We start from the raw sequence: 12,584 nt of genomic DNA, 5'->3' as shown, positions 1-12,584 counted from the left end.
ATTTGCATTTCTTTTATGACCAGAGATACTGAGCTTTTCTTCCTGTTTACTGGCCATAGAATGTTGTATATTCTTGAGTCAGGATTATTTTGTTGTGCTGAGAATTGAATTTAGGTCCTTGTATTTGCTAGACAAGCATTCTACAAGTTGAGCCACATCCTTTTGCTCTTGTTTGTTTATGTGTGTGTATTTTTTCCCCACAGTCTTAAACTAGCTTTGCTAAGGCTGGCCTCAGACTGTGATCCTCCTACCTCTGCCCCCCAAAAAGCTGAGATTAGAGGATATTCTCAGGTCTTTTAATCTAAATAATGTTCCATGGTGAACAATTATTTTCTTTCAGAGTTAGTAAATTTTAACATTTTCATGTGTTTGATGTTTATCTAGATTTCTTCCTTTGTGAAGTATTATTAGCTTTTAAAAAATCATTTTTGGGCAGGAGCAAGAGCCTATGTTTTATCCTCAGTAATTCATGCACACACATATACATACAACACACAGAAATACACAAGTAGACACACAAAGATACACATAGACACACAGGCACACAAAACATTGTGAGTTTGTTTCTATTGTCTCTCGGAGCCTTTGTAGTTTATAAAGGCTGTCTGCATTCTGTCATTACAGTTTTTATAAGGAAGTACAAAAACAGCAACTGAAAGAAATCCCTTGTCTTCTTTTCTTGGAGTTTATTTAATAAATATTATTTTCTATGATCATATGCACAAAATACTATTAGAATGTCAAAATAAAAACAATCAGAACAATAACTATTAATAACTGTAAGAAAAATGTATTGGCAAGTTAGAGATGCACTGGTTCACCCCTGTAGTCTCAGTTACTTGGGAGGGTGAAAGAGGAATGTCACCTGAGCCTATGAGTTTGTGACCAGCCTAGACAACATAGCAAGTAACTGTCACAATCATGTAAAAAGAAAGGAAAGGGATGGGGATATGGCCTAGTGGCAAGAGTGCTTGCCTCTTACACATGAAGCCCTGGGTTCGATTACCCAGCACCACATATACAGAAAATGGCCAGAAGTGGCACTGTGGCTCAAGTGGCAGAGTGCTAGCCTTGAGCAAAGAGAAGCCAGGGACAGTGCTCAGGCCCTGAGTCCAAGGCCCAGGACTGGCCAAAAAAAAAAGAAAGGAAATATACAAAAAAATTTACAGTATAGAGTGAATTCATAAAGTCTATAAGCTTGCAATGAAGTTTAGAATGTACCATTGTAATATTATTGAAATATTATTTGTCTTATGTGTCTTATTTACTTTATTTACTGTACCTAGGTAGCAACTAAACCACAGCATACAAATGTCTAAAACTATTACTATCTCTCCCTATTAATCAACCACATCTAAAACAATAATATTGCTAATCAGCAATAATTGATAGCTAATCAACGTATTTGCTTAGTCCTACTTTTTCAGTTTCAGTCATCCTCACACATCAAGCTGCAAAGGTGAGTCCTAAATAATCACTCTACCTAAATTAGAAGAATTTTGTTAGTTACTAGTGGCAGGAAATTATAATGCTAAGAATTAACAACTTTTAGATTAATACCTCCAATGGATCTTACTGACAGTATGTTAATCTGAAACATTCTACAAGGCCCATTGTTATCAATTATGCCAATTTATAACCTTAAGACAAAAAAAACTCATCTGGATTATTTTATCCCCAGGGATTAGAAATATATGAAGTTCTCCTATACAAGGATTTTAAGTACTTCAGAACTTACCACATTAAAAGAAGTGGCATTTAAACATCTTTCACAATGTATATGCTGATACTTTTTCTATTTAAAAATTATTTATATACCATTACATATGTAAATTTACATAAGGCATAAACAATTATATTACATGCTGAGTTTGCTTTGTTATACTTTTCTGCATGCAGTAGTGTTTATGTTCTTCTTTACTTGAAACTCTTTTCTGTCCATTTCTTCCTACACCTGTACTGGGCACTCCACATGAATACCCATTTTTGCAATAACAATGATGTGATGGAGGTTACATCCATTCAGACACATCTTCCTACTGACTCATCAGAATATGGGTTGTGGAAATGATCCAGTTCTTGCCTGGATTGTATTTATAATGGATTTCCTCTGTACAGTTATTTGTGAAATTTTATCACATCATATGTAACAAATTAGATATTTCATAAAGAGATTTTATAAGCCAGTTCTCTTATTTATTGTATCAATTAATTACATAGTTCTCTTTTCCTAGATTTACTTAAATTATATACTAAACTGGCAGATTCATGAGAAAAAAAATGTGGTTAGGAGCCAGCACCTGTGGCAAATGCTCATAATCCCAGAAATCAGAAAGCAGGAGCAGGAAAATCTCTGAGTTTAAGGCCAACTGGAGCTATAGAACAAGATCCTGTCTCAAAATAAAACACAAGTATAAGTAGGCATTACATGTACCCCATTTTAGGCACTGGGTGGAAGTGATATTCAAAAGAAATTTTCTGCTTTAATTCACAAAAACAACCATTTCTACCATCTGTTCTCTGAAAACTGATTGCTGATCTAAAAATTGATATCTTCTTACTGTGTTAGCCATTCTTTCATTTCCTGTTATTTTTTTCCCCCTTAGATTATAAATAAATAAATAAAAACAGCTGGAAGATGCTCACTGCGCCCTAATTCTATGATGTGGACGTCAGAGGAAATGTGTTAGCAATTACAGAGACAAACTAGTCCAAGATGTCTGTGAATGATAGGCTAATGTTAAAATAAAGGATCACAGTCATGGAACATATGTTTTCCCACGATGTCCAAAATAAATTGAAAATTTGAAAGAACCTCTTAAAACATTTTATATGTATACTTTCAGCAATCAAAACAAAAGCAGTGTGATTATTTAGCTCTGATAAAATACTATAAATATTGTTCATTATACATGTAGCATACTCTCCCTACAATTATGATTTTAAAATGGAAGTTGCAAAAAATGGAAATTATGCTTATAAATGGATTGCTGTCCTTATAAAGTTTAATTTTTCAATGTTAAATATTTCAAGAATAATTTTAACAGAATTTCTTTATTAAATGCTTCATAGCACAGGTGAACTCTGCAATCTGATGAAATTCCATATTACTCAAGTCTATCTATACTTACTGCATCCTTTAACACAAGCACCACAACCTCTTCCTAAATTCTGATTTTCTATCTTTTTTTTTTTTGGGGGGGGGGGCAGTCCTGGACCTTGGACTCAGGGCCTGAGCATTGTCCCTGGCTTCTTACCTCTCAAGGCCAGCACCCTGCCAACTGAACCACAGCGCCCCTTCTGGCCGTTTTCCATATATGTGGTGCTGGGGAATCGAACCAAGAGCTTCATGTGTAGGAGACAAGCACTCTTGCCACTAGGCCATATTCCCAGCCCCTGATTTTCTATCTTAAATGACTAACCTAGACTGCCAACAAGACCACAAAAAAAGATAGGAAAAAGAACTGAAATGGACTTGAGATTTAAATATAACAACAGATATTAAAAGAGATAACATAATGAGTGTTTTTTTAAGTTTAAAACAAGGCTTTTTTAAAGCCTGCTACAAAATCTAGTACCAGACAAGAGCTATAGCTCAATTGACAGAAAATATACCTAGCTAGCACAGAGCTCTGAGTATAATCCTTAATACTACAAAACCCAACAACAAAGTGAAATAAACAACAACAAAACACAAGCAGCCAGCGAAGAAAGATGGTTACATCAAACTATTTTAAAGAACACTTCCGCTGACATCAGTGATTCATACCTGTAATTCTGGCTGCTTCAGAAGCTGAAATTGGGAGGACGGCAGTAAGGCTAGACCCTTTCTCTGTAAGAGCTGGATGCAGTGGCATATTTCTTATCCTAGCTATAAGAGAAAGCCTTACTTAGGTAGGTGGCACCAAGGCTTGAATCCCAGCAAGAAGTGAAACCCTGTCTCAAAGTATTCAGCCAAACTAGGTGTGGTTCAGAAGGGAGAGTGCCTGCCTAACAAGTGAGGGGACTATGTTTAAAAAACAAAACAAAACAGTGCTTTAAAAAGAAAAAGAGAAAAAACATAACATTTCTATACTGAAAGTCTATATAGAATGAACCAAACAACATAAACATAGAAAAATATCTGCAAGCTATACTACAAAGAACTGACTTTCTTCTTGTCTTATTAGCAATACTTAGAGCTAAACTCACACTTGCGAGGTAAGTGCTGTACCACTCTCCCACTTGAGTTGTGGCCTCAACCCTTTTTGCTTCTTTATTTTTCAGATAGTGTCTTGACCTTTACACAGGACTAGTTTAAGGCCACAACAGACTATATCCACCTCATAACTGGGAATATAGAGGAGAACCACCCACCAGTTACTTCCAGCTTGTTTGTAGAGATGGATCTCACTCATTTTTCTTTTTGCACAGGCTGGCCTTGGGCTGAGATTGTCTCTCTGCCTCCCATGTACTTAGGCTTCCAAGTGTGCGCCACTATGCCCAGCCTAAATTTCTTAACATATAAACTGTTCTTAAAAATCATGATGAAGACAAGTCATTTGGCCTTTTATAGTTGTTGTTTTGTTTTTTTCCCCATAGCTGAGGACTGAACTTGGGGCCTTGCACTCGCCAAGCAGGTGCTCTTCCGCTGAGCTAAATCCCCAGCCCCAAGACAAGTCATTTGGTATAAGAGAGCCACATGTTAAATAAAATTTAAAATGCAACAACTATTGAAAAACATGCCTGTTATAAGAAATGTAAATATCAAAAGGAGACATTGCCATTGCACTATCAATCAAAGAAGCTTATAATCCAGTATTCATAGCAGGCAACACAGAGAAGCTATGGTGGGGCTGAGTGGCTAGGATGGTAAGGAGCAAGGCCTGAACACACTGGGAACTGGATAGCTGGGGCTGCCCAATGGCACACAGCTTTTTGGTTTGAGGAGCTTCTGATGCACTAGCCAGTATGTGGTTTAAAATCAGACCCATGAAACTATTCGAAATGAGCTTGCTTATAACGGTTATTACATGTGTGCTTCCTGTTTGCCTTGAGCATTGCTCTTTGGTATAGGATGCTGTACCTAAACACTGAACCTTTAAAAGCCCAAACTGATCCTGAAAAAGAATTCTGGGATTTTGACAGCCTGATTTTTTGTAGTTTTTGTAGATTTGGGGTTTTTTTCTTTTTCCAGAGGTGGGGACCAAACTCGGGACCTTGTGCTCACCAGGCAGGCACTCTTCCACTGAGCCAGATCCCCAGCCCCAACAGTCTGATTTTAAATACAATAATCACTGATGTAATCATAATTCAATTCAGAGACAACTGCTGTGACAGCCGAAAACCGATACCTTCCAAAGCATGGGTAAAAGCACATACTTCATTAAACAGCTATGTGCATGTAGCTTTGGGTGTGCTGTAGGTCATTCACCTGCTTCTCCAAAGATAGATTTTTAATCATTTCCAACTGTAAATTATTTTTACCCACTTTTATATTTCCAAAGGAATTTATGAAAGGTGCATATTTAAGGAATAAACAGTTGTGAGATACTCTCAGATAATTTGGGTTTTTAAAAATATATGCATTTTAAGGTATCATTTTAACATTAAAATGTGAGTCTTTGTTCTTTAAGCATAAACTGCCTATTTACTGTAATAAAAAGTAAAATATATATGTATAAATGCATTCATATATGTATATTTACATGACTGTGTATATACATACAAACATATACATACAAATAATTTTAAAATAAATCCATCCCTAAGGGACAAAAAGCACCAGAAGATATCAGCTTAAAGCTATGATCAAAAAGTCAAATGAGGGGCTGGGGATATAGCCTAGTGGCAAGAGTGCCTGCCTCGGATACACGAGGCCCTAGGTTCGATTCCCCAGCACCACATATACAGAAAACAGCCAGAAGCGGCGCTGTGGCTCAAGTGGCAGAGTGCTAGCCTTGAGCGGGAAGAAGCCAGGGACAGTGCTCAGGCCCTGAGTCCAAGGCCCAGGACTGGCCAAAAAAAAAAAAAAAAGTCAAATGAAAACAAGTGTTGTCAGGGATGTGACAGAAAGGGAAGCTTATTCACGGCTAGTGGGAACCTAAAGTAAAATAGTCATCATGGAAAACTCTGTAAGTTCCTCAAGAAACTAAAGTATAATTACCATTTCTACTTCTGTGTATTATCTAAGAGATTTAAATAAGTATATTAAACAGATGTTTGCACAGCAATCTTCACTGCAAGAGTATTCAAAATAGTCACATCATAGAATTAACTCACATAATCATCAATGGATGAACAGAAAAAGGGAAAATGGTGTATGTACTTAATGGTATACTATTTAGTCTTTACAAAGAAAGAAATTCTATCATTTGTAACATCATGGATAGAAATAGGAAATATTATGCTAAGTGAAAGAAGCCAATCACAGAAGGGCAAATACATGCTGTAACTTTCATACAGAATCTAAAATAATTGAGCTCATAGAGGCAGAGAGTGGATAGTGGCTACTAAAGTACCGAGGAGCTTGTCATACAAAGGAACAACGCCATAGATATTTGCACATTATGAAAAATAAAGCTAGTAACTGAAAACTGTATATCCCATTATTGCTGACAGTAAATCTCAAATACTCTGGTCACAAAAAGCATATTATATCATTTATCAGCTACAGAGTAGCTGTATTTAGCAAATCAATTTAACTGGTAAAATAGTAAGAATAAGCAAGCAAGTGTCTCACACCTGTAATCCTAGTTAATTGGGAGGCAGAGACCAGTATGGTCATGGTTCAAGGCCAGTGTGGGCAAAAAAAGTCTTATGACTCCAAACAAAATGAATAGCTTCCACTCATCAATCAATACATCCCTGCCACCCAGGTATAAGAGGAAGAATAAATAGAAGGATCACAGTCCAGACCAGTCCAGGCAAAAATTGACATGTTAATGCAAAAATAATCAGAGCTTAAAAAAGGCTGGAAGTGTTACATCTGCCTAGCAAGTGCAAAGCCCTGATTTCAAAGCCCAATACTACAAAAAAAAAAGTAAGCATGAATAGTGGTGAGACTAAAAAGACAAATTACAAGTAAATTGAATAAATAGGGAGTCTCTGAGGTTTTTACCTCAGAGTATTTTTTAATACTGCTTCTAAGAACTTCCTTCCCAAACCCCTGTTCTCTTACTATCAGGATTTGAAATTCAGGAGCGAATCCCTCAGGACACCCCCACTTAATAGTACTGGAGTTAAGACACACAAAATGAGAAATGGACATGAAAATCTTGAAATGACAAACCTTCCCTAATCAGCATTATGTATTTTTGTTTTTACTAAAGACAACCTTTTCCTGCTATGTGTCATTATTCTACCTAGAGTCCCCAAACTAGCATTTCACAAAATATTTAAAACTGTGTTGACTAAATTACATCATAAAAATGTCAAACTTACCTCTTTCTCATGCATCCGAGACAGAAAATGTTCATCGTGGAGACTGGTGGACTTTCTCAGGCTGAACTTGGGGGTCATCTGTAGAATAAAGAAGGAGGTAGAATTTTTTTCAGACCGCATTGATCTTCAATACAAAAATAAACTAGTAAAATGACTGAAACTCACACCAAAACAGCATTGGGTAAAAATTGATTTAATTTTTTCCATGGCAGGATTAAGAAATATATTGCTGTGGCAATATATTATTTTCTACAACTTAGTATTTTATGTAAAATTACCTATCCTTAGGGAAACTCCAATGGAACTCTCACCTACCAGAGAAACTGGGAGAGGCTTCTGTCTCAGATATCGAGGATTTTCTATCTGAAATTTTTAAGATAAAAGAAAGATTTATTCATTTCAGAGTTATTTAATGAAGTTATTACATTAAGCTTCTATATGGAAATGTTTTTCAACATGTCTTAATATTTGGTTCAGTTTCTAGAATGAGTATCATAAAACATTTTAGTGAGTGTCCAACAAACAAAATTTAAAACAAACTCCCTGCATGCATAAGTATGTTTAATGATATTCTCACTACCTAACTATACAGTCTCATCTTCCAATACTTATCTTGCATATGTTAAATGTTGTAAGGGTTTAACATGACATTTCCATACATGCACATAATGGACTTCATTTCCCATTACTTCTCATACTCAAGTTTCATACAACTAAAATTGAGAATGACTTAATTACTGGAACGTAAGTCTTCTTGTGCTTCTCTGCTTCTGTTTGTTCTAACAACCTTTTCAAATTCTATTTGTGATTCAAGTATCAGTTGAATCACTATACTCCTAGATATACTTGGATATCAAAATCTTCCAAATACTTCTATTACAGAAATAAGAATACAAAATCTCCTTGAGATGCCCCCTACATATATTTTTTTCAATTTCACCAATCTCCCAACATACTAAACATTCCAATGATACCAATGAACCTGCTTTACTTTGAAACTACTACACTGTCTTCCATACTTGACCCTAGAAATGGTGAACTCCTCTCAAATTCTTCAACGCATACCGATGAAGGATAATCTTCTTTGGGAAACCTAGTTCCTACTACTCTAGTACTTTCCAAGATGCTTATCCCCTCTTTTGATCTAGGATCCATCTTCCAAAACAGTATGGATTCTAAAAGAAAGACCATGACTGCCCTATTTACCAGTCTATCCCTATCATCTAACACAGTGCCAAACAGTATTCATGAAGAAGAACAAAGGAGAGAGAGGGAGGGAGGGAAGGAGGAAGAGAGACGGAAGGACAGACAGATGGAAAGATTTTTAAAATAGAGAAAGAAAAAAGCACACTATGTCTGGTTCCACTCTCCTGCCAAGTGCTGAAGAATCTTGTGTCCTCTCTCTCAGTCTCTATATAATCTCTACATAATACTTTAAGTGTTTGCCACTCTGTCTATACACCTGTCTTTGTGAAGAATGAATACAAAGATGACCTCTTTTCAATTCTGTACTCATAGTACTTAGTACATTTAATGCAGACTAGTGCTGGGTTATGTGTGTATGTGTATTCATGCATGTGTGTATGCACGTGTGGGTACCTGTGCTGATTCTAGAGCTTGAAATAAGGGTCTGGGAGCTGTCTTGAGCTTTTTTGATCAAGACTAGTGCTCTATCACTTAAGCCACTGTTCCATTTCTGGCTTTTTGGTGGTTAAAAGTCTCATAGACGTTTCTTCCCAGCTAGTGTTGAACCTCAATCCTCAGATCTTAGCCTCCTGAGTAGCTAGTATTACAGGTATGACTACCAGTGACTGGCTGCCCATGTTATTTATAAGGTAGGGTCTCCCTTTTTTGACTAGTTGGCCTGGATGGAATCTCCCTATCTATACTTCCTGCTGCAGCTGGGATGACAAGAACACATCACTCTGCCCAGGTTGCTCTGTTGAGAAAGCATCTTTGCAACTTTTTCTACCAGGATGGCTTGGAATCATGATCCTTCCAGTTAGCTAGAATGACAAGTATGTGCTCAGCTATCAGTTGATGTGGGAATCTCACAAACTTTTTTCCTGGGCTGGCCTACAAATATTCTCCTGATTTCTGCCTCCTGAATAGCTAGAATGATAAGCCTGAGCCACCTCAGAGTCATCAATTTTTCTAGGTGGCAAAGTGCAGTCAATAGTATTTGTTGTCAGAAGGTATAGATATGGAAGGAAGTAATCACTGTTTTCAGAAAGCAGAAAACAAGTATGAAAAGTAAGTTCTCAAGAATACACAAATCTGAACATCCATAAAACTCTAGTACTTGAAACAGAATTAAATATGAGAGAAGAAAATAAACGAAGAGGAAACAAGAATTTTCAAAGATGCTCAAGCTCCAATTAAGTTTAGAATTTGCTAAAAGTCAAGAAAGCCATCTGTGATTTATTTTTACTTAGTTCTACATTTATAAAAGGGAATAAAATACTGGTTTGACTAATTACAATGTAGCATTTCAACTATGCAGAAGTAAGTCCTATTCCATTCCCTTCATCTTTAAAGCCATTAAATGAAGAACTTAAGGTCTCATTCTATTATTATGAATTTCCTTTTTTTCCAAACTGACTAAAATAAAAGGAAAGATTGTCTATTCTAATTTTTCACAACAACAACAAAAAACAATAAACTAGTATCAATATTTTGCTGTTGTTATTCACTTACAATACATTGAGTTTTCTTATAACCAATTTTAATATGCAATGGGAATTATTCATAGTGAAGCATGTTCTTTAGTCTATTTGGGGAAAATAAGCAATCTATTTTCTGATTTTGTAACAACAGCCAGATGTGCTTTGAAGTTGAATGTTTCCACTTTGTAATCCACAAGTAACAGACTTGAAGCAATCTGTAAACAGTCTTAACTTGAGCTTTTTTCATGCTCTTTTAGAAAACTTCTTGTTCTCTTATAATACCTCAAGAAGAATACCACAATAAAGAATGTCCAAAATGGAATATAAAAAGGACTTATGTGAAACAATGACATCCATGAAAATGTTATATGGAGGGAAAAAACCAAAATAATTAAATTGCAATCATATGATTGTTACATATCTGCATATTTAAAAGGCCAGCAAAATTGCAACAATAAAATAAGTAATAATATAAGCTAGACACGAATATAGAAATGTGAACACTAACGAAAACTGGTTTGGACATTTTATTTAGTTTTTTTTAAGCAAGCCTGTTTGACTACAAATGTTTTCCATCCATTTGTGTTTTCAAATCAGGATCTAGTCAAACAGCTACGAGCAATACCCCCTGATAGACTAATGCTGATCCACTCAAGGAGCTCTGTTTCTAGAAAATGGAAGAGGCACTTTACCTGGCATGCAAAGTGGCCTCAAGAAAGAATATTAGGCAACATGTTACCAGCAGCACAACTAAAATAAATGTTTTAAATTATAGCATCAGTCACAAGAACAACCAACACTCACTTCATAGGGAAAAACAAAATGAACGCAGTCTTCAATTTAAAACCCATTGTGCTTCAAAACTATGAGCTTTTGTTGTTGTTGTTTTAAAGAGGGCAAGGAGCCTTTATTAAGCCCTAAAGTCTGTACTCTTCTATTTGCACAGGAGAGCACAGCCCCAAACTATGTTTTTTAAGTCAATATTTTAGAACTTAAAGAATGCTTACCCACAAAAATATTCCTATAATTGTTAGCTTATTCACTAGTTTACAAAGAATATTTCAACAAACACTGAGTGAACATAAGTACACAGATTCAAAAACATAGCCTACTGGCATAAGGAAATGCAAATAAGCCAAAGGAACAGAGTAGAAAAGGGTATATTATTATTTGATTCATGAGACAAATTGCACTTCAGTATAACAGAAAAGTAACAGCTTTATGCATAAATTGTCATGTCACCTAGCTAGACACAAAGGATGAAAACAATCTTAACTCTGCCTTGGAACATGTACCAAATTTACCTTCAGATGGTTTGTAGATCCAGATAGGAACATTAAAACAATAAAGCTTCTCCAAGAAGCAGATGGTATTCTTGGGACCATAAGAAAGTCAAAGATATCTTTGAAAAGAATTAAAATGTCACTAGCGGTAGAAAAATGGGTTAAATTAATTGCATTAGGGTTTACATTTTTCATTCATCAAAAATACCAGCAAAAAGATGAAGAACAAAAGAAAATATATGTCATGTAACAGTCCAAAAGGAGCCTTATCAAGAATACAGAAAGCATTCTCATGCATCAGTGGGAAAAAGGCAGACAACCCGAGAAAGTCTGACAACACTTAAGTAGGCACTGCTCGCTGAAAAAATGTCCAAATTGGCAACAGGCTTATTAAAAGGCATCTATCATTATTACTCAGAAAAATAGACATTAAATGTACATAAAATACTACCAACCACTCTCAAGAATGCTTATTTGAGCTGGCTACTAGCAACTCACATCTCTTTTCCTAGCTACTTGGGAGGCTGAGATCAGGAAGATCTCAGAATGAGGCCAGCCTGGACATTCATGGGGTAGCTCAACCAAGAGCTGGGTCCAGTGGCATCTGTTATCCTAGTTACATGAGAAATTGTGATCAAGAGAACTGCAATGCCAGGCTATCCCAGACAGAGAGGTTTCAAGAGACTTGATCTGCATGGAAGAAGGTAGGCAGGGTGGTGTGTGCCTGTCACCCCAGCTGTGATGGCAAATGTAAAATGAACATATCAGAATCTAAGTACATGTCTGAGGAAAAAAGTGAGATCCTAGTCTCAAAAATAACTAGTGCGTAAGTGAAGTGAGCCAGACCCAAAGAAACATGGACTCTATGGTCTCCCTTATTGGGAATAATTAGTACAGGTTTAGGCAAGTCATAGCAGAGCATCACAAGAGCCCAATAGCTATACCCTTATGATCACATAAGATGATGCTAAGTGAAATGAACTCCATGTTATGGAAACGATTGTTATATCACAGTTGTAACTACTTTCAACGTCCCATCTGTATCTGTAGCTTCTATTATTGATGATGTTCTTGTATCACCTTCCTGTGGTTGTACCTACACTATCTCTGTAATCTTATCTGAGTATATTGGAAACCGTGTATACTGGTATTAGAAGTAGGAAATTGAAAGGGAATACCAAAATTGAGAGACACAGGGTAAAAAAAGACAAAC

General features: G+C 36.1%; 1 protein-coding gene across 1 annotated transcript in view; it reads right to left on the bottom strand.

The window, feature by feature from the left end:
- Cep112 (centrosomal protein 112) overlaps window positions 1-12,584 on the bottom strand; it is a 330,810-nt gene that overhangs the window by 262,681 nt on the left and 55,545 nt on the right. Inside the window, exons 7-8 of the mRNA XM_048367299.1 lie at window positions 7,738-7,785; window positions 7,423-7,500 (exon numbers count right to left, since the gene is read on the bottom strand). Coding sequence (XP_048223256.1) covers window positions 7,423-7,500; window positions 7,738-7,785 — 126 coding nt within the window. The remainder of the gene's footprint in view (window positions 1-7,422; window positions 7,501-7,737; window positions 7,786-12,584) is intronic.

This window comes from Perognathus longimembris, chromosome 17 (assembly GCF_023159225.1).
Source record: "Perognathus longimembris pacificus isolate PPM17 chromosome 17, ASM2315922v1, whole genome shotgun sequence".
NCBI lineage: Eukaryota > Metazoa > Chordata > Mammalia > Rodentia > Heteromyidae > Perognathus > Perognathus longimembris.
This window is presented reverse-complemented; position numbering and strand designations above follow the sequence as displayed.